The sequence below is a fragment of the Rhineura floridana genome, chromosome 7 (assembly GCF_030035675.1).
Source record: "Rhineura floridana isolate rRhiFlo1 chromosome 7, rRhiFlo1.hap2, whole genome shotgun sequence".
NCBI classification, from domain to species: Eukaryota; Metazoa; Chordata; class Lepidosauria; order Squamata; family Rhineuridae; genus Rhineura; species Rhineura floridana.
Window position 1 is genome coordinate 123,600,327 of NC_084486.1, and position 23,127 is coordinate 123,623,453.

Genomic DNA, 23,127 nt, shown 5'->3' on the forward strand with positions numbered 1-23,127 from the left:
AATGAATGCTACTGTGGTTTACTATAACATATCCTGTTTATTTATTGACCAACAGCTTGATTTTGGTAGGAATTCAAAACTCCAAGTTACACATTATTTCTTAAACAGCCAAACACAGAGAAAATGCAGACACATAAAAGGATGGATATTGTTGTTACATCCACCCCCGTTCTCTAAGTGATGACGCTTCAGGGTTTCTAGCACTTACAGCTGATTTTCTTTAGCATTAGATTACTGGAGACTGACAGGTGTTTCATTATATAAGGTTTGTTTACACATATGTACAGGTTAAGCATAGCTGGAGGTCCAGCGCACAGTATTAAATAACCCACCAGATATCCCAGGCTTTGCTGCTCCCCATTAGGTTTCTACCAGCACCATCATATTTCTTAATAGAGAACAACTCAACACTCCATTCTTTTCTCAGTCCAAGCCTACAGTTTCTTTACAAGCAGCTTGATGACATCATCCCTTGCAGGGAGTGAAAAGAAAGACATGCCTTCTTCCATGTGCCCGTTCCTGGATCTGCCTGATCTGACTGGGGTGATGCATGCCTTGATTACATCCCGCTTAGACTACTGTAACGCGCTCTATGTGGGGCTGCCTTTGAAGACTGTTCGGAAACTTAAATTGGTACAAAGAGCTGCAGCCAGAGTGCTAACCGGGGCTGGTAACAGGGATCATACAACCCCACTGTTACAACAGCTCCACTGGCTGCCAATTTGTTTCCGGTCACAATTCAAAGTGCTGGTTTTGACCTACAAAGCCCTATACGACTCAGGTCCAGGCTATTTGACAGATCGTATCTCCCTACATGAACCTGCCCGGGATTTGAGATCTTCAGGTGAGGCCCTTCTTGTGCTCCCCACACCTTCGCAAGTACATATGATGGGGACACGAGATAGGGCCTTTTCGCTGGCTGCCCCTAGGCTATGGAATTCCCTTCCGAGTGAGGTGCGATTAGCTCCCTCCTTGCCATCTTTCCGGCGACAAGTAAAGACTGTTTTATTTCAACGGGCATTTGGGATACAGAACGAGAAGGATTAAGTGTCCTAGGATTGGTGACTACATTATATGGTATTATTTTAAATTGTCTGCTGTTTTTAACGTATGTTTTATGGTTTTAATTTTTCTCAAAGTTTTCTATTTTTAATTGTATACTTTGTATGTTTTAATGGTGTGTTTTTAGTTGTAAGCCGCTCTGAGTCCTATTGGAAAAATGGGCGGGGTAGAAATAAAGTTTAATATTATTATTATTATTTCCTTAGATATGCAAAGGCCAGACATTTAGGGCCATCAGGGCCAATCCTCCCAGTAAAAGGGAATCTGACAAATAATTTGGTGTTAGAACAAATTAAACCAGAACTATCACTATAAGCTATAATGATGAAACTGAGGTTATCATACCTCAGACACATAATGAGAAGACACGATTCACTAGAAAAGACAATAATGCTGGGAAAAACAGAAGGGAGTAGAAAAAGAGGAAGGCAAACAAGAGATGGATTGATTCCATAAAGGAAGCCACAGACCTGAACTTACAAGATCTGAACAGGGTAGTTTATAACAGATGACACTGGAGGTCACTGATTCATAGGGTTGCCATAAGTTGAAATCGCCCTGAAGGCACATACAACAACAAACCAAGCCCGGTTGGTTTGACCCACTCTTCCAGTGGAGTCACAAGGTTGGAGAAGATCCTGGGAAGATCATTCTGATTACACACACACACATCATGTTACAGTATGTTTACTGATAGTTTTTAACATAGTGAATACATTCTCCTTCACTGCTATCTTCTTTGCTAGAGAAAAATACCGCTCCATCTATCTTTTCTCATATGATTTGCAAAACATGAGCAGACAACAGTGCAGACTCTTAACATCCTGTATCTTTCCCCTTCACTATTAACTGCTTGTTAACACCTGTAGTGATGCAAAAGGAATATACTACTCAGATTAGGATTTATTGCCACAGAGATGACACCTACTCTTTATGGGAGTAGGTGAAGAGGACATCACTTTACTAATCCATTTTCAGGTTTTATCCAGTTCTCTGTATATCTGTAGAAGTTTTTCTCAAAAGTGGAGGAACAGAATATGCATGGGGTTATAACCCAGGCCTGCATAACTTCTGACCCTTCAAGCTAGAGTATTTTGGCTTATTATTAATATCATTTATTATTTATTATATCCCACCCTGGGATATAAATCCTGCATAATTTATGCCGCGCTGGGCTCCTACTGGGAGGAAGGGCAGGATATAAATTAATAAATAAATATCCCGTCTTTCTCCCAGTGGGCCCAGCACGGCAAACAAAAATACTAAAAACTACTCTGAAAAAATCATAAAAACAGACTTTAAAATATATTAAAACAAAACATCTTTAAAAACGTATCAAAACAAAACAGTTTTTTAAAAAAACTTTTAAAACATCTTTAAAAGCAATTCCAACACAGCCGCAGACTGGAATAAGGTCTCAATTTAAAAGGCTTGTTGAAAGAGGAAGGTCTTCAGTAGGAGCCGAAAAGATAACAGAGATGGCATCTGTCTAATATTTAAGGGCAAGGGATTCCAAAGGGTAGGTGCCACTACACTAAAATCCTACTTCCTGTGTTGTGAAGAATGGACCTCCTGATAAGGTGGTATCTGCAGTAGGCCCTCACCTGCAGAGCACAGTGATCGACTGGGTAAATAAGGAGTAAGACGATCTTTCACATATCCTGGTTCCAAGTTGTACAGCGCTTTCTACACCAAAACCAGACCCTTGAAATTGGCCCGGTAGCTAATGGGCAGCCAGTGCAATTCTTTCAGCAGCTGGGTGACATGTTGGTGCTACCCTGCCCCAGTGAGTAGTTGTGCCACCGCATTTGCACCACCTGCAGCTTCCGGACCAGCCTTAAGGGCAGCCCCACATACAGTGCATGGACAACAGTGGTCAGGCTATCCCGGTCTAGAAAAATCCACAGCTGTCTTACCAGCCAAAGCTGGTAAAAGGCACTCCTAGCCACTGAGGTCACCTGGGCCTCTAGCGACAAAGATGGATCCAAGAGCACCCCAGACTATGAACATGTTCTTTCAGAGGGAGTATGACCCCATCTAAAGTAGGCAACTGACCAATTATCCAAACTCAGGAACTACCAACCCACAGTGCCTCCCTCTTGTTAGGATTCAGACTCAGTTTACTGGCCCTCATCCAGCTCACCACCGAGTCCAGGCAGCAATCCAGGGTTTGCATGGCTTCTCCCAATTCAAATGTTACAGAGAAATAGAGCTGGGTATCATCAGCGTACTGCTGACACCTCACCGAAATCTCCCGATGATCTCTCCCAAGGCTTTCATATAGATGTTAAACAGCATCAGGGACAAGATGGTACCCTGTGGCACCCCACAGCACAACTGCCAGGGGGCCAAAAGACATTCACCCAATGCTATTCTCTGAAAATGACCCTGGAGATAGGATCAGAACCACTGTAAAGCAGTGCCTCCGATACCCATCTCACCAAGTTGGCCCAGAAGGATACAATGGTCAATGGTATCAAAAGCTGCAGAGAGATCAAGTAAGAATAACAGGGTCACACTCCCCCTGTTCTTCTCCTGATCAGGGCGACTAAGGCTGCTTCAGTCCCATAACCAGATTGGAATGAGTCAAAATAATCTGTTTCATCCAAGAGTACTTGTAATTGCTGTGCCACAAGCCTCTCGATCACCGTCCCTAAAAAGGGCTTATTTGCGACCAGGTGGTAGTTGTTACAAACCAATGGGTCCAGGACAGGCTTTTTCGGGAGCGGTCAGATCACCCTCTCGCTCAGGGTGGCTGGGACCACTCCCTCCCATAAAGACGCGTTGACCTCATCCTGGATCCATTTGGTCATACCACTTTGGCAAGCTTTAATAAGCCAAGAAGGGCAAGGAGTCAAGAGGACATGTTGCTGGCCGCATCATCACAAGCACCTTGTCCACATCATCGGGCCACATCAGCTGAGACCAATCCCAAAGTTGCAGCAGATGTTGCACTGGGTACCTCATTGGAGACTACAGTTATCTGTCTTTAGAAGTTCACTGTAATGTGCAAAATGGATACACATTACCAATAGGATAGCAGTTGGAACTGCCATGTAAATGATTAAGACTGTGAGATGGTTAAGCTAGTTTTCTGTAGGCATATTGCCAGTTTGCATTCTCTTGCAGACATTCCTTGGTGTGAGATTCACTATCTACTTGGAGTGGAAGGAACAATTTGCATGCATGAAGGCAGTTGGATTAAATAACCTCCAGTGGTCCTTCCAACTCTTTAATTCTCTGATACTATAACCATTGACTTCCCTAACCATTGACCATGCTGGCTGGGGCTTTTAGGAGTTGTAGTCCAAAACATCAAGAAAGCACCAAGTTGGGGAAGGCTGCATGGATATATATGCATGACATTACCCCCTTCATACATTACTCAAACAAAAGGGGTCCACAAATTGAAAGGGAAGTGAAACCATGCCCCCACCCCAATGCCATATGCACTATCTAGCCCCACTCCCCAAAGTCCATGCTCAATGTATGGATGTCAAGGACTGATCTAGGAAGGTGCATGATGTCAGGGTGGGTGGAGCCAGGAGCATGGCCCCATTTCCTCATAATCACAAGGAGCCCCCTGCATATGAGTGCATGAAGTGGGCTATTGTGAACATGAAATTTAAGGCACGCATTCAGATTTTGTCATTGTAATGTCTGAAACCACCCTTACACTAAAACTTTAAATGATGTTTTTAAAAACTACATGTACAGAAAACCTTACAGGGCCAAGCAGGCAAATCAGAACAGAATAATTCTGATATTTCTTACCTTGAAGGATACTTTTTACAATTGTTTCTGTATGCTCAGCCAGTAGCTCTGCTTTGCTAATTGCAGCAAGGGAAAGATAACTTGACATGTTCCTGCACAGTTCTTTATTACCCCTCTGCAGAAAGTTCACTGCCACTGGGACAGCCAATGCCATGATGCGAGGATGATTATAATTCTGTTGGGGGAAATAGTGGCACCAAGAAGCAACAGTTATTACAAATCATTACTCCAGACTCTGCTCAGGTCCATCAGTTGAGACTGTGGAGCTTCTCTAGGTTGCTTTGTACTAGGTCAGACTATTGTCCAGCTAGACTAGTATTTTCTACTACTCAGCAGTGTTCTCCGGGGTCTCAGACATAGATATATCTACCCAGGCATGCAAGGAGCATTATCAGAGTTCAAGAACACATTCCAGCCAGGCAAAAACACTTAAGGAGGATGCAGAGTAGGTGTTATGAGTGCTCAGCTAACCCCACTTTGGTTCATGTAGAATCGAAGGGGTGGCAAGGCCCTGGAGCATTCTGGACTATAATTCCCACCCCACATCCCCTGTTTTCTGGCTTGTTGTGCATTCCTGCAGTACTGTGAAAAGAGGACAGTAGCAAGGCCAAGAGAAACAGAAATAAATGTTATCTTCTTCCTTGGCAGGCTTCCGTCAAGCTCAGCAGAACAATCCCATTGTTTAATGACAGCATTAGAAAGTAGCCTGAGTTTTCTCAGTGACAGCAAGAAACATGCACACACACACACACAAAATCACTTCATACCCAGACCCCTTCTTTTTTCAGGGGAGTTGGAAAAGAAAAAGTTCCTTTAAAAAAAGCAGGGCTAGAGGGATTGTGAGGGGGAAATGGCAATCTGAACTCCAACACGGGTAACTACACTCTAAAGGAACAACGTGACTGCAGGCCACCTAACAGGCAGGGAGTCTGGGTCTCAACGCAAGCCTTGAGGCAAACAGATTCCTTCCTGCTTTTTGGCCAGAGCTCCTTCACATCACTTCAGCTTCATTCCACCGCTCACTCCTGGGCTGAGGATAGGTAATCTCCGTTACCTGTCATTCCTTATCGCAATAGGGACCTTTGATTTCTTTAGTTTATAGTTATGAATGGGTTAGAGTATTAAGGATCAATGCTGCCACGCACCCAGTAATTTTGTAATGCTATTCTTCTCTTTTCTCTCAATAAATCAAAGATTTGCTTTAGTCTGGTTTGGATCTGCATGGGGGTGGGTGGGTTATACACACTATTTAGGCACACTTCAGGGCAAAGAGCTTGCTTTATCCCTAGCAAAAGATCCCCCTCCTCTCAAGGAGGTGTGTTTAATGGGACATGCTCCAGCAGTAAGTTATGGCTCTTTCCCTTTGTGCCAATGCAAGGAGGCAAGGTTTCACCTCTGTTATTCCCCCAATTGCTTGGATTGCTCATGCAGGTTGGAGCAACTCTGGAGCTTCTGGCTAATATAGCAACCAATAACATTAGTCTCTCTATCTCGCTACCTTCTTTGTAAAAAATGTTGTAATGGGAATAACAGGTACTTAAAATAGACAGCCTAAAGAGCAGCAAAATCAGTGGGAGGCTTTTAATAACATGTCACAAGCATTTAACAACATTGCATCTTGAACAAGTACAACCGATTTGAAGGCAATTAATACACTCCAGCCAACAAGGCCTTTGTTTTGACAAGAGTTACAATAACAAGCAAAGCAGAATCACAGAATCTTAGAGTTGGAAGGGGCCTATAAGGCCATTGGGTCTAACCCCCGGCTCAATGCAGGAATCGAAATTAAAGCATATCCGACAGGTGGCTGTCCAGCTGCTTCTTAAATGCCTCTAGTGTTGGAGAGCCCTAGGTAATTGTTCCATTGTCGTACCACTCTAACAGTTAGGAAATTTTTCCTGATGTTCAGTTGAAATCTGGCTTCCTGTAACTTGAGCCCATTATTCCGTGTCCTGCACTCTGGGACAATTGAGAAGAGATCCTGGTCCTCCTCTGTGTGGCAACCTTTCAAGTATTTGAACAGTGCTATCATATATCCCCCCAGTCTTCTCTTCTCAAGGCTAAACTTTCCCTCTTCTTTCAGTCTCTTCTCATAGGGCTTTTGTTTCTAATGCCCTGATCATCCTCGTTGCCCTCCTCTGAACCTGTTCCAGTGTGTCTGCATCCCTCTTGACATGTGGAGGCCAGAACTGGATGCAGTATTCAAGATGAGGCCTAACCAGTGCCGAATAGAGGGGAACAAATACTTCACATAATTTGGAAACTATACTTCTGTTAATGCAGCCTAAAATAGCATTTGTCTTCTTTGCAGCCATATCACACTGTTGGCTCATGAGCTGTGATCAACAATAATCCCAAGATCCTTCTTGCATGTAGTATTGCTGAGCTAACTATCCCCCATCTTGTAACTGTGCAATTGGTTTCTTTTTTCAAGTGCAGAACTTTGCACTTATCCCTGTTAAATTTCATTCTGTTGTTTTCAGCCCAATATTCCAGCCTATCAAGATCACTTTGAATTTTGTTTGTCTTCCAAGATATTAGCTATCCCTCCCAATTTTGTATGATCTGTAAATTTAATAAGCATTTCCTGCACCTCCTCATCCAAGTTATTAATAAAAATGTTGAAGAGCACTAGGCCCAGGACCAAGCCCTGCAGTACCGTGCTCATTACCTTCCTCCAGTTTGAGAAAGAACCATTGATAAGCACTCTTTGAGTACGATTCCATGGCCAACTGTGGATCCACCTGACAGTTGTTTCATCCAGTACACATTTAGCTAGCTTGCTAATCAGAATATCATGGGGCACTTTGTCAAAAGCTTTGCTGAAGTCGAGATATATTATGTCCACAGCATTCCCACAGTCTACCAGGGAGGTTACCCGATCAAAAAATGAGATAAGATTAGTTTGCCAGCATAAATCCATATTGACTTCTAGTAATCACTGCATTGTTTTCAAGGTGCTTACAGACTGACCGCTTTATAATCTACTCCAGAATTTTCCCAGGGATTGGTGTGAGGCTGACTGGTCTGTAGTTCCCACTGTCCTCCTTTTTGCCCTTTGTGAAGATAGGGTAACATTAGCCCTCCTCAAGTCATCCGGCATGTCACCCCTCCTCCACTATTTCGCAAGGACAGTCTTTCTGAGAGTTCTTCAGCCAGTTCCTTCAATACTCTAGGATGCAGTTCATTGGGCTCCAGAGATTTGAACTCATTCAAGTGATTAGGTATTCCTTGACCATTTGTCTATCAATCTCAAGCTGCAATCGTGCCCGTTCAACTTCATGTGTCCCAGGAGGGTCAAAGATCCTCTTTTGAGAGAAGAGTGAGCGAAAGTAGGAACTGAGGACTTCTGCCTTCTCTTTGTCATCTGTTATCATTTTGCCATGCTCACTGAGTAGCTATATCACTATTTCTTTTCTCCATTTTTTTACTATGGATGTACCTGAAGAAAGTTTTTTTGTTGCTTTTGGCATCTCTTGCTCACCTCAGCTCATTCTCAGCTTTAACCTTCCTGATGCCATCCCTGTAATTCTGTGGTACCTGTCTGTACTCTTTCTTTGTGGTCTGGCCTTCCTTCCACTTCCTGTATGTGTCCTTTTTTGTTTTCAGGTCATCTCTAAGCTTTCTATGAAGCCATGTTGGCTTCTTCTGCTATTTCCCCCCCTTTTTTCCTTGATGGAATTGTTTGCTATTGTGCCTTTAGGATTTCCTCTATTAGACACTCCTACCCATCTTGGGTTTTCTCATTAGGGTTGCTTGCCATGGAACCTTATTTACCATTGTTCTGAGTTTATTAAAATCGGCTTTCCTGAATTCCAAAGTATGTGTACGGCTACTCTCAGCTTTTGCTTCCTTTAAAATCAAGAACCAAGTGTACCGTGGTCACTTTTCCCCAGAGTTCCCGTAACTGCCACCAAGTCATCTCTACTGGTTGAATCAATTCAAGGATAGCTGATCCTCTTAGTTGCTTTCTCCGCTTTCTGTAGGAGAAAGTTATCTCCAACACAATTCAGGAATTTCTTGAAGGGGCCATGTTTGGCAGAATTTGTCTCCCAACAGATATTGGGGTAACTGAAGTCCTCCATAACTACTACATCATGCCTCCCTGAAACATTGGCAGTTTGCTTAGCAAAAGTTTCATCCTCGTCTTCTCGACTGGGCGGTCAGTAGTAGACTCCAACTACCATATTCCTTTTATTCCTTGCCCCATTAATTTCAATCCAGATACTCTCAGTGGAGCTACCAAGGTCATCCTCCTGTATTTCTGTGTAGGGGTATATATTTTTAACATATAGTGCAACTCCGCCTTGCTTTCTATTCCTTCTGTTCTTTTTGAACAAGTTATATCCTTCAACTGCGGCATTCCAGTATAGCCAGAGAGCTATTGCTAGTCGGGCGGTATATAAATTTAATAAATGAAATGAAATGAAAAATGAGAGTCATCCCACCAAGTTTCAGTTATACCTATCAATTCGTATTTACTCTCCTGTATGATGAGTTCAAGTTTGTCCTGTTTGTTTCCCATACTCTGGGCATTAGTATACAGACATCGAAGACCATGTGATTTATGGCCTGGCTTCCTTCCTACATTTTTATGAAAACTATTACTGGGCCCCATTAGAGCAGTTCTCTCAGATCCTCTTACCATGCACAAGCCTTGGTTAGTCATTACCACCAAGTTTACATCTCCCTCCCCATTAGGATTCAGTTTAAAGCTCTCCTGATGAATTTCTCCATGTTCTGGCCAAACACATTCTTCCCAGTCCTATTGAGGTGCAACCCATCACTTGCCAGCAGTCCATCTTCCAGGAAGTGTAGCCCATGGTCCCAGAACCCAAATCTATTGCATCGGCACCACCTTTGTAGCCAGTCATTTACCTGGAGTATTTCTCTCTCTCTTTCCACTCCTCTTCTAAGTACAGGAAGGATGGACGAGAAAACTATCTGGGCCCCAAAGTCCTTGTGTTTCCTTCCCAGAGCTTCAAAGTCTGATGCAATTTCTTCGTAGCTCCACTTGCAAGTATCATTCGTTCCCACATGGATGAGAAGAAAGGGATATCTGTCAGTGGACTTTATGAGTGATGGCAACCCTTTCACCACATCTCTTATCTGTCTTCCAGGGAAGCAGCGTGCCTAGCAAGTCCATGGATCTTCTCGGCATACTTGGGTGTCAATCCCACGCAGTAGGGAGTCTTCCACCACTGCTACTCATCTCTTCTTCTTGTCGTAGCGTGTGGTTTCATTGCCTCTGCTTGACTGAGCTTCAGCCTCTTACTCGCTGTCGCATGGGGTCTCCTGCTATTCTTTCCCTGCAGACTGTCCTCTAGTCTCATCCTCAAGTGCCTGGAAGAGGTTCTGAAAGGGTGTCTTCCAGCTGTTCTGCTCCTGTCACCCTTTCCCTCCACTTCATTGTTGTTCTCCACAACAGTCTCTTCTGCTTCAACATGCTTTTCTTCTTCCACCTCCTGTACTTCTCTTTCCTGCTGTTGTTCCAGGGTTCTATCTAAGAACTCTTCATCTTCTCTTATACTATTCAGTGTGACCACCCACTGTTCCAGGCCCTTCACTTTTTCTTCCAACAGCTCCACCAGCTTGCACTTGTTGCATGTGTTTGCCATGTTGTTCTCAGGCAAGAAAAAAAACATTGCACACACCTTGCCGGTCACTGCCACTGGAGTGTCCTTCCCGTCCATAGTCTCTACTGCCTTTTGTTTCTTTCTTTCTAATTGTATTGGAATGGCCTGTGCTTTGTCCTGTCCTCCTTCAGGGTAAATAGGAGAGTCCCACCGGTATGTGGTATGCCATACAAAGGAAAAATTTGTTAGGGACCTCCCCCTTGACCTCACCTGCCAAACTGCACTGCTGAACTCCTGTTAGCTCTCCCCGTTCACTTGCTCTCTGAGGGCTGGCTCACTTTTATCTCCTCTGGACCAGCTGACACAGCTCCCTCTGCTCTGCTCAGTTACAAGTCAGGAAACAGAATGAAAACTCCCAGCACACACAGCTGCTCCTAGTTGCACTAAGCAACTATCAGGCCATGCCCCTTCAGCCAGCAGCTATCAAACCACACCCCTTCAGCCAGCAACTATCAGGCCACGCCCCTTCCAATCAAGCTGCTATGGAGTCCTTCAGAGCACATGGTTAAAGCCCACGGTTTCACAGTCCTCTTTGGTTTTTGTCTGTCTCTTTCTCCCTACACCTCCTCTGCCAAACTCTTGTTAGAGACAACGGGAGCTTGGTCTGTTTATTAAAGAATTATATTTCTAGAAATCAATACCTGTCTTGGATTGAGGATATTTTTTCAACTTTCATTGTATAAAATGTTTACTTAGACCCAGTCCTAGAATTTTGAAGCTGAAACAAACAGAACTGGGCATACAGAGAGTTTTAATTTGCCACTACACTGATGTGAAACCAGGTCTAGAAGCTCTCTCTCTCTTTCTGATATCATGTTCCTGTTCTTTTTGGATGGAAACAGCCCAGAGTCAAAAGAGATTAATATGATTTTTAAAGCAACACAGATCTTTAAGGTTACTTCTGAATGGTAGCCAGAGCTAGATAGTGTCATGGCCCCGTCAGAGGACTCATCAGACGAGGATGACTCGGGAGTAACAGCAGCAGACCCAGAAGCAGCAGACCCAGAAGGAGAAATGGAGGAAACTCCTGAGAACCCAGCTCCTTCTCCCCCTCAGCTGCAGAGCACCCCAGACACAGCTGACGCCCTTCAGCCAGACGCAGAAAGTGAACAGGATACTCCCTCCTCACCTGCAGAACGTAGACAACAGAAGATCAGGTAGAAGAGGGGCAGGCCTGTCCACTTAAGGCCAAAACGCTGATGGCTCACACCTGCTGACAAACCTGCTCCTTAAAAGTCAAACCTTGGCTTCAGCTTGTTGCTGACTACAACGTCAGGCGTGACCACTGTGTGTCTTCCTATCCCCTGACCCTTGACTTGGACTGATCTCTCGGCAAACTAGACCCGGACCTTCACTGACGTCTCTTCTGGATTTCTGGCTTGGCACGTAAGCTTTGAACGGCCTCTGCCCTTATCTTGCTTCCTCCTTGCTAGCCTGGCAGATTTATAGCCAAGCTGCTGGCTGAGGACTTACGGCCTGGCAATTACCAAGGCATCTCCAGCCCTGCCTGCACCCCCACTGACACTGCTGTCTCAGTGAAGAGCTGACAGATAGCAAGAAACATTTTTGTACTGTTGAAAGTTTGCTGTCAGGAATGGCAGGATTAAAACTGAAAACAAGCTACAAGGGCAAGGGCCTAGCTATATAATTGGGTGGACAACTACCAGAAGGTACCTCACAGCAGAAAAAAAATCCTTATCTGATTGGCTGATTCTACACATTTTGTAGTTAACGTAAATGTTACCCTGATATGTTGGACTCTGGGCATTTAATGAGTATACACACCCCCTTTCTGGGTCAGTCTCATGCCTTGTCAGGAAAAGGGAACAGTTTCCTGGCCAGTTATTCTCTGGACCTACATCCATACTCAGACTTAGTCCTTGAGATGCAATACTTTTGTTTTGTCCTGGACCTGTCTTCTTTCTTCAGACCTTTCTAGCCCTGCAACCCACTTTTCAAGGTTAATATGCCAGTCACTGTATAAATGAATACAGGACATCACTGTATATGGACTTAACCTCATGTACCATGTAAATTGGTTCCATTGGAGATTGTGACTGTATATTTTGATACTAAGAGTAACGGTGGAACAGCACTTAATGAGAAACACCAAAAATAGCAGCCCCATGTAGAGTGCTCCACTTTCCCTTTTGCAACATGTAGTAAAACATACTTCATGGCCTCACATCAAAATGGTGTGTATTTCCCTTCAAATACAGGTGCTGCTAACTGATGTGGGGAAATGCATAACGTAATAAATTCAGGACATAGTGTAAGATTTGCAGTGTGTTATGGTGGGAGATAATTGATCAGAGGGATGCTGTTTTCAGTAGCAGTCCTTTGTTTCTCATAATATGTAGTACCACCAGCAGACCTCTGGATTTTCCAACAAGTAGCAATGATATTCCCTAATGTTCATAAATTCAAAATACAAATTTGACCACTCGTAATGCTCAGATGAATTGTTAATAATTTCCCCAAGAAGGTCTTCTCTGGCTCAGGATGCAAAAGGAGATTCTATACACCTGCCCACAAAGCAGCATTGAGGCTGCTTTGTAATTGCATATGCAAGAGTATGTTCAGTGAGGGACAGCCTTTCATTGCCAAGTCACACAGAAATTGAAAGTGCATTAGCCCCGTGAACTAATAGCTCAGGGACTGCAGAGGTCCCTTGGTCTTTTAAAAAATAATCCAATTATTTTGGGACTTTAGCACAGCTCTATGCAAACTATATTTGGTGTCCAGGAGTGGACAAAAAATGGATGCTATTTTGAGAGAAACTTAAAATGATAAGGCAATATGATAAGGAACATCCACCATAAGAAGCCTAGAGATAATTCAAAAGATGAACTTTTTGGAGGGGGGGAATGTTGAGAGAGAAAGAGGTATCTGGGAAAGCTCATGAATATGAGAAGATTCCAAATCAAGTCTAGGGGAGTTCTTCAATGGCCAGAAAGCTGTTCCAATTAATCTCCAATTGTTCATGAAAGCAAGCATTAATCATTCTCAAGGGCAATGCGACTTGATTTAATGCGGTACTCTTTGCAGTACATTCTTACCTGCAAAATGCAGCTCATAATATCAGAAGCAATCTTTGCATGTGGTGTGTCTTCATCTTTTCCTGAAGGTTTAAGATTGTGCTCTAGGCAAGACTCCAAGAGAGCAATAAGGGCCTTCCCATGTTTCTCTATGGACTCTGTTTCCCTGATGGCTGTGGTGATTCGAGTGATACAGATCTCCACAACTGCTTGGTCATTGTCATTAGTTTTGTAGTCCTGGTTGAAACAAAACAATTCGTGAAGCTATCTATGGTTCCCAAGTGTGATCAGAATGAATCACATAGGTTGAATCTCTCCCAGACACCACATAAATATATGGTTTTAAGTATAACTTTCTATTTTATTTGCATCACCATTCAACAAATTATTTTTTTTTTCAATTAATTTTTATTCTAATTTTCAAAACCAAAATAATACAAAAAGAAAACAACACAAATCAATAACTAGTACAATACAAAAAAAAATACATATATATAAAAATATTGACTTCCGATTTGTCATAGTTCAGCTATAAATCTATAATATATAACAAACCTATCTCTTAATAGATTATAAAATCACCTTCCTCCAGCGGTTATCTTAGTTGGTTTCAAATCTCATTAACATCATATCATTTTAATATTCCACAAAAAGTCAAAGAGAAGTTTCCAATCCTTGAGATATATATCAATCAATTTTTTTCTAAATAAACATGCCAATTAATCCAGCTCATCAAATCTACTAAATCCAGTAATTTCAAAACACTATAATTCAACTATAAATCTATAATATGTAACAGACCTATCTCTTAATAGATTATAAAATCACCTTCCTCCAACAGTTATCTTAGTTGGTTTCAAATCTCATTAACATCATATCATTTTAATCTTCCACAAAAAGTCAAAGAGAAGTTTCCAATCCTTGAGATATATGTCAATCAATTTTTTTTTTCTAAATAAACATGCCAATTAATCCAACTCATCAAATCTACTAAGTCCAGTGATTTTAAATCGCTCTTCTGTCATTATCCATATTGGGTCCATCTTCCATCTTTACGCACCCAAAAATCTTGCTGTCATAGTCATATAATAAAAGTCTGATAGGAATTTCCTCCATCACAGGTATTTTCTTGCCATCAAATCCAAACGTATCACTGAAGTATTGTTGCAAAGCCGCATCTCTGTTCCTCTTTTCCACATGATACACTAGTACATCTCTTGAAGGTTTTTCCATTGACACAAGACAGGGATTAATTCTATTAACTTTCTCCATTTCAAGTTCCATCAGATCCTTCCAGTCCAAGAATTTTTTTGAACCGATAATATCTTTATCTCCAATCTCTTCAATTCCTTCAGGGACAGCGCTGAATTCCAAACTGTAATATTTGTCTCCAGGATCCATCACAGCCAGGAAATCCAAATCTTTTTTCATGTCCATAATTAAGCCAGTCTCCATAGTTTGAACCTTGCCTTTAATTTCTCTTTCATCTTTTTTTTGTTTTCCAGATCTATCTTTATTCTCCTTTCTCATAGAATCCTGAGTTTCTTTCAGCTCCTGTCTCATTTCGTAAAATTCAATTCTCCACGCTTGTCTATTATTTCTCAGTTCTTGTTTTATTGAGTTAATCCCATTCATTATTTTCTGAAACATGTCTAGAGATAAAGTCCCTTCTTGTACATCCATGGTCTTCTTAATTGTCATTCTTAAAGCCAAAGGAACAAAACTCCTTCAATTTTCAATGTCCCAAACAAAGAGCAGCTTATTTCTTTAACCAGTTACAAAGGAGTTAATTTTTCCAACAAACTAACGTCACACGCTAGACAGCCCTTATCTCTTATCTGCCTGAAAGTGTAAGAACAGCTTTAGTTCACAGCGTCGAAATAGCTAGTAGCAGAGAGAATGAGCAGATTCGTCAAAAAAAAAGTAGATCAGGAAAAATAGTCCCAGCCGTAGATCAAAAAGATTTCTTATCTCCTCCAATCAGAAATCTCTCGCCCGTTGTAATCTTTAGAATGCCATTTTCCATGTCAGCTTTTTGCAATAAAAAAAAAAAAGATAAGCTATTTATATTTTCTTCCCCCCTAGCTCCGCGAACAAAAAAAGGAAAGTCTTACCTCACCTAGGTTATCTCAATTGCTGTTACTTTGACAAATCTCTTTAGCTGTATAGATAAGAAAATGATGAATGTAGACAGGAGGATGTTTGCCTGTTAATCCGTATAAAAAAAAACGGGTCACTTATCCAGCTGAGCTAGCATAAAAATCCTCGCTCTGTCTGAGCTGCTGGAAGACAGAGAATTCTGACGAATTCCAGACTCCAACAATCAAAACAAAGCTAATGTGGGAAATCTCACGTTTCTTCTTTAACCGGAAGAAATTATTCCCAGTCAGAAAAGAGCCTTCTGACTGAATTTAAACTGGATAAGTTTCATCCAAGACTGGAGCCCGTCTCAGAGGCTGCACAGGCGTAGGGATCCTCCTGGGGGATCAACAAATTAGAGAAATACCCAACTATTCTTGGTGACCATTTTTCAAGGCTTCATCTCCAGTGTTAAGCCAGGCCAAGACTTTAGATGGTTGTACTCAAACCTAAACCAACAAAATACGATATTCTCAGTGCTTTTTAACCTGAAGGGCACTTTTTAAATTGCACCTGTGTGCTTCACTTGAGCGAGGCCTGGTGCTAGTGTAGAAGGAAGCAGCAATAACAAGAGAGCACCCTCATGGAGCCTCCACCACACAGAAGCATTTTGGGGTTTTTTGCAACAACCACATTATAACAAATGGAGCCAGCTTCAGAAACACTCTGCACCGCCACTAACTGGAGGGTGCAATCTTCCCAAGACTGGAAAGAGATTAATATTATTTTGTCCAATTTCTAAGATTAATTAAGAACACAAGAAGAGCCTGCTGAATCTGGCCAATGGCCCACCTAGTCCAGCAACCTATTCACACAGTGGCCAACCAGATGCCCCAATGGAAAGCCCTCAAGCAGGACCCGAGCACAAAAGCACTTTCCCCTCCTGTGTTTTCCAGCAACTGGTATTCAGAAGCACGCTGTCGCCAACCATGGAGGCAAAGGGTCCATTCACAGTATTTAAGATAGTCAGACTCTTAACAGTACTGTTTATAGGCTACTATAATGCACTCTACATGAGGCAGACTCTGAAGACTGTTCAGAAATTGCACTTACTTCAGAAAGTGACAGCTAAGCTACTGACTAGAACTGGACATCACAATCATATTGTGGTAGTTCTACCCCAGTTGCACTTCCTCCCAGTCCATTTCCAGGTTCAATTCAAAATGCTAATTGTGAACTTTAAAGCTAGTTATGGTTTAGAATCAGGGTACATGAAAGACTCTCTCTATATGTACTTGGCTAATCATATGTTAAGATCCTTTCTTGAGAGCCTTCTACTGGTGTCCCTGCCATCTGGAAAGCAGGTAAGAGTGGTTCCTCAATTATGGCATGCTCTCCCCAGAGAAGACTGCCTGGCACCTGCTTTTGCATCAAGCAAATACTTTTTTTTCTTTTCCCAGGCCTTTTACATTTAAATTTACTCCTGCTAATTGTGTTTAGCTGCTGCTAAGATCTTGTTGCATCTTCAGTCTTTGTTTTATGATTGTTCTTATGGTTTCACTTTCATTTTATCCCAAACCTATCCAGGTAAAGTAGAGCTTATGGGCAGGTCAAGAGGGTTCAAATCCAGTGAACAGACAGGGATGGAAGGAGAAGACAAGCAGGAAACAGGCAAGTTTTAGTCAAGATTAGGAGTACTGCAAACAAGGGTAGTGGCTAAGTCTTTCAGACAGAGCCTAGGGAGTAAACAACTTGTTCCACCAAAAGCTCAGTCTCAACTGAGACCTTTTATGCTTCCCATGTCTGATTACACTTCTCCGGCTCTTCTCTCCTGTTAAGGAGTGCAGAGCCTTAAAGGGGAAGCTCTCTGGCCTGCAGCCTGACACTTCATCTTTTCATGAGCTCATCTGGATACACTGATTGTGTTGATGCACTGGCTCAGTGGTAATGCAAGGTAGTTCAATGGCTGCAAACTTTTGAGGTCCAAGCTTAGGGGTCATGTGCTTGGGGACCTGAGGCTCAGTGGTTGGGCTTGTGCCCAATGAGTTCCTCAGCCAGCACCAATGGCCACTTACCTTCTTTGTCTGTAACCACTATATACTTCTTGTACTGAAAGGCCACTGAATTACAGGTGCTCTTTCAGGTCAGCTTTGGACTGATAATTACAGACTGGCTCACCAATCCTTTAAGGGAATAAAAAAAACCCTCACAGAAAACATTATGCTGACAGTGAACCCACATCTTGTGATGTGGCATGTTTAGAATTTATAAAGGGTCTATTGACAGGGAAGTATCTTATTGAAGACTGCTAATCCCAATCCTTGGCCCCTCCTTAATGGTAGTCCTTCACCATCTCAGTGATCAGGTAGCCCTATGTCTCTTCTGTACCTCCTGCTCCTGGAGCAGAACTGAGTTCAAGTATTAATATATTTTAAAATGTTTCATTAGGGAACGTGAAGCAGATTTGGGGTGGGGAGTGACTCCCACAATTAAACTGAACAGTGATAGAGTCAGAGCCACTCTGAAGCTAAAGGGGACCAGCTGGCCAAGATGTAACTGAAGCCCTGGATGTCAATACTGTATAAACAAGCCAGATCCCAGAAGCATGAAGACAGGAAGTGTTGAGAAAACCTTCCAACTAGACAGAGAGAACTAGCACTAATATAGGGATTTAGTAAGCTGTTGACTGCCAATGATGGAGGAATATCCAGCTTTATTGTGGTCCTGATCCTGACTAGTAATTTGGGCTCTAAAAAAGAACCAGAAGGAATAGCCAGGGAAGGAGAAAACAATGAGAACACAGCAGACAATGATGTTGGCAATTATGTTGTGACAAGTGAAGTTGAAAAATAGCTATTACTGCTGCAGTTGTTTATTGCAGTTTATAAGAACTAAACATACACTGCCTCTGAACATGGCTGTTTCATTTTTTTAGCCACCATGGCTAATAATCAGCGGAAATTAATTTTTCTATTAATTTTAAAAATCATTTCCATTTGTATGCATCAGAGTAGCACTGAAGCCTGTAAATTGATCACACACTTCAGAACGAAGTACTTCCTTTTGTTTCTTCCCATCCTCCTGCCAATCAACCTGAAGGGATGACCCCAAGTTCTGGTGTTAATCTGCACTTTTCATAATGCCATAGATCACTATCAGGTTCCTTCCTCCACAGTGATCTTTTTTGCTAAGTTTAAAAAGCCTCACATTCTCATTCCATTCTTCAAAAGTAAAGTGCTCTATACCCTGCTCCTTTGATTCACTCCTCTTTGTACTATCTCCATGATTTCCTTTTGGGCCTGGGGATCTTGGAGAAATCTGTATAATTTTTAAGGCTCCACTCACATTACATCTTTGTGATTTTGAATTTGAAAATCATATGAACATGCATTCTACGCCAATTTTGTATCACTGATGCCCTCTAGTGGGAATTAATTTGTACATTTTTTAAAAAAATGGGAAATCCTTTTGTGTAATGGTTTTCAAATGCTATGTATAATAAGGAGCTGGTGCAATGTAGCAAAAATTATGCAAAGCAGAAAAATACCTGTTTTCCCATCCACATTTTGTCCCAATTGCACTGTTATAGACAAACTCCAGCAACCAAACTTGCGTTCCTGATCTCACATTTTCTGATCCATATAATACATTTCATCTCATGTGCAAAGAGAGAGCATTAAATGTATTACTTACTGGAGACGAACTAATTATTTTTATTTCCTTGAGAGTTTCCGACAGGCATCCTTCTATTTCAGAATCGTCTAAGGAGAAGAGGTCCCCTGCACGTGAAAGATCCCTTTGTCCCAAAACTAGCCCAAAGAGATGATGCATAGTTGATTCTTCTGCCACCCAGCTTTCAGTGTACAGAATGTGTTTCAGCCCACATTAGTAACATAATAATCCATAATCCAGAAAATGTTCCACTTCAATGCGTAGGAATTTTGTCACATATTTTGGGATCTCTTCTGCCGTAGCCTAAGGGGAAGAAATAAAGTAACAAAAATGGTGGCGTTTCAATTTTACAATTTTGTTACAATTTTAAAAAGAAGAAATCCTAGATCATTTAGTACATAGAAACCAGTATTATATGTAATTTTGAACTTGTCAAGGATTACCAATACCTCGGCACAGTCATTAACCAAACTGGAGACAATAGTCAAGAAATCAGAAGAAGGCTAGGACTGGGGAGGGCTGCTATGAGAGAACTAGAAAAGGTCCTCAAATGCAAAGATGTATAACTGAACACTAAACTCACAATCATTCACCATGGTATTCCCAATCTCCATGTATGGATGTGAAAGTTGAACAGTGAAAACAGCAGATAACAGAAAAATCACAAGAGACGAAGGATTCAGACTGAGGCGAGGTGATGTCTTTTCCCCTTTTTATTAAAGTTATGGTTACATCCCAAGCGGTGTGCTTCATATACCTGTCTACTCTGACTCACTACTTTCCCTAACTACCCTAACTAAGCAGTCTCTGCAGCGTTTGGAGAGAGTTGGCTCAGCACTTGTGCCTTGGAAGACACCAGCTTAATATTCCTAGTATCTTGACAGGACCAAGCAGTACAGAGCACTTTTTTTCTGGAATTGCTGAATGTGAGTTCTTCCCTTGGCCCAGTAGTTTTACTTTGTTCCATAGTAGAACATGTTTCTGAACTCATTTACCCAGACTTCCTCTGAGAGGGACTTCTGAAATGTGTGTGAATGGGAGTTATTTAGTAAGAAACATCCATGTTGCTTATGTGGAGAATCGTTTCAAGACAGGGTGCATTCTCATAATTTTAAGTATAAACATACATGGAAATAAGTGGTGCACATATTATAGAAATGGGAAACAAAGTTTAGATATGCAGATGGGAGAATTTTAGCAAGTTAGAATGATGGGCAGACTAACATTCTCGTTAAATGGGTTACAAGAATTTGGAATTCATGGAAGAAATATTTGTGAGAGAATAAAACATTTGGAAAGAGAAACGGGCCCTTATACTGGCCAGTGAAGAAGTGAGACATTTACACAGAAGCAAATTATTTATTCCAAGGTGGGCTCCCATCAAGGAAACTTACATAGCCACACCTAGAACTGTGTCAAGTAACATTATGTGCAGAGGAATGAACACACTATCAAGTCATTGCTCCATGGTGACTGAATGGAAAAGGGTCTGTCCCTCTACCAGACGGAGGTGTTTGGCATCAGAGAAATGGGGCAGGCCAGAGCTGCACAGTGAACCAACCCAGAGAGTGGCTAGCAACACCCTGCAGATGTACTCAGCATTATCCCATACTGGTTCCTTGTAGTTACTCTTTGGACACAGAGGTTGCACCATGCATCCCCAATCTAATCCCTGTCTCTGCTGTAGCCAAATCATGCCTCCCAGTTAAGGGACACCTTAGTTGCCATGCAACAACAGTGGCCAATCCAAGATGCACACACAGACACAGACTCCACTGACTGCTGTGCAATAATAGCAGCTAGCCATAGTACAAACTATGGTACAACCAACAACCTCCTATAAATACTAACTTAGGGTCTGTGCAATGTGTACAGCACTTTTTTTAAAAAAAAGTTAAGGGTTACCATGTAAACCTGCAGCATTTGGGTTTAGTCAACTTGTCAACTGCTAGCAATCTGTCATGAGAATATTTTAAATAGAAATACAATAGGAATAAAGAAAGCCTCAATATTTTACATTTGATAAAAAGTATCAATTTTTTAAAAGCATGTGCCCCTCCCCCTGGCTTCATACCTGAAATAATAGCAGGTGGTGTGCCTTCAGGCTTTCTGCAACTGGGTATCTTCATTGTAGAATTAGAAATAAATGTTCAATAGTGTTCTGCTCTAAACAAATAGCGGGTTTATACATTACGACAAGATTTGCATGTGACTGCCATCGGAGTATATACAGTAGTAGCCTACAGTAGCCGAATGGGAGCATCAGTTCACACAAATAGGTTCATCTTATGAACGCAGCACAGAAGCGATCCAACAGTTGCTCCACAAATTTTCAGAGTGAGTGTGGGGCCACTATTGAGGTCACAGCTGTGATGTATGATGAAGCAGCCTTCAGTGACACCAAGGGTCTAATTCACATAGGCTACCATGGGACAAAGAGCCAGTGTGGCGTAGTGATTAATGTTGGACTAGAACCTAGGACAGCAGGGTTCAAATCCCCACTCAGCCTTGAAGCTCATAAGGTGACCTTTGGCCAGTCACAGTCTCACAGCCTAATCTACCTCACAAGGTTGTTGTGAGGATAAAAAGGAAAGAACCATATATGCTACCTTGGTAGGCAGTTTTACATTCAGATAAATCCCAATAGGCTGCAGTAGGAATAGGTCATCTCCAGTGCACACTACACTGTCAATGCCTCTCAACACTGGTACAAAATGTAGTCACTGATTCTAAGCTCAGAAAGCACACAGTTGTAATTTTCAGACTGATCCTACTGAAAACATCCAGATTGTATCTCACCTGAAATGTCAGTTTGACCTTTAACTGCAAAGCTGGGAGAGTAAAATAGTTTGCACTGAACCACCTCCTTCCATTAATCCCAATGACACTGATTTAATACCATTCATTGTCAATACAATTTAAAAAAACCCACCACGTAGAGTACAACAAAGTATAGTGGCAAGAAATACCTCTATAAAAACACGGAGTTCATATATTATTTTTCCTGCCATAAAATGGACATCTGTCATGTTTCCCTCTCCCCCTTTTAAAAACTAGTATCACAGAGGTATCCACAAATGAGTATACAATTTGGTTGTAACAAACACAGCCTAGCAATAAATCAAGAGCTAAATCTAAAGTGCACAGACAGGTCAGGTTCTCTGCCTGATACAGCAGCATAAATGAAAGACTACTTGAAAGCAATAAAATTATTGTGGTATGAGAATAACCAGGTTCAAAACAGAGGTGCTTTTTCAGTATTAATGATTTTGTTTTAGAAAAGAACCTAACACAAGTATATATGATGCAAACCAAGGTTTTACCTGACTCCAGAACGGCATCCACAGGTAGGGTCCTCCCCCAGCTACAAAGTTGTGTATTTTTTTTGAGACTCGGGGTTGCTGTGCAGCTTTGCCTGTTTGTTGCAACAGTCTAGCACCCAAGGGCACAACTAAAGGAAAATTATGGAATCTACTGTTAAACTCACTGAACCTGAAGCTGTTAATTACAGGGCCATGAACAAAGAATTTGAAGAATGCAGACTAAAGCAGCCTAAAAAGTTACCAAGGACTTGGTCAGATGATCAGAATGAACCTAAAGGCAGTGTGGCCTTATCTGTGAATGAAAGCCTCTGTTCCTGGGATAAAATAGAAAAAAGCCTGTTCGACTTGGGTGCCTATTGTTTTGAGAGGATAAAAGAGAGCTGTTGGTGGAAAACTATCCCCTCCTGGGAAGAGACCCAGTGAGCTTGCAATATTTTTTGTTTGAAAGAGAGCAAATGAATGAAATTTCTATGGAGACACCATTCTTTCTCCAAAGAAGAAACTGTTCATGAATACAAAGAGAGTCTGAAGCTGCCTGTAGCA

At 41.9% G+C, this 23,127-nt stretch overlaps 1 protein-coding gene across 15 annotated transcripts in view; it reads right to left on the reverse strand.

Moving 5' to 3' along the window:
* Nucleotides 1-23,127, reverse strand: part of VEPH1 (ventricular zone expressed PH domain containing 1) — a 232,580-nt gene that overhangs the window by 170,637 nt on the left and 38,816 nt on the right. For 8 of the 15 annotated variants that reach the window (XR_009764114.1, XM_061637145.1, XM_061637143.1 and 5 more), the window contains 4 exons: nt 21,336-21,427; nt 19,283-19,564; nt 13,532-13,747; nt 4,837-5,011 (listed from right to left, as the gene is read on the reverse strand). Coding sequence is in view for 14 of the 15 variants with exons in the window: in XM_061637145.1 (XP_061493129.1) it covers nt 4,837-5,011; nt 13,532-13,747; nt 19,283-19,420 (529 nt within the window). In the remaining variant the exon portion in view is untranslated. Of the gene's footprint in view, nt 1-4,836; nt 5,012-13,531; nt 13,748-19,282; nt 19,565-21,335; nt 21,428-22,584; nt 22,616-23,127 lie in introns of those variants that run through there. The other 7 variants (XM_061637141.1, XM_061637134.1, XM_061637138.1 and 4 more) reach the window with 3 other exon arrangements.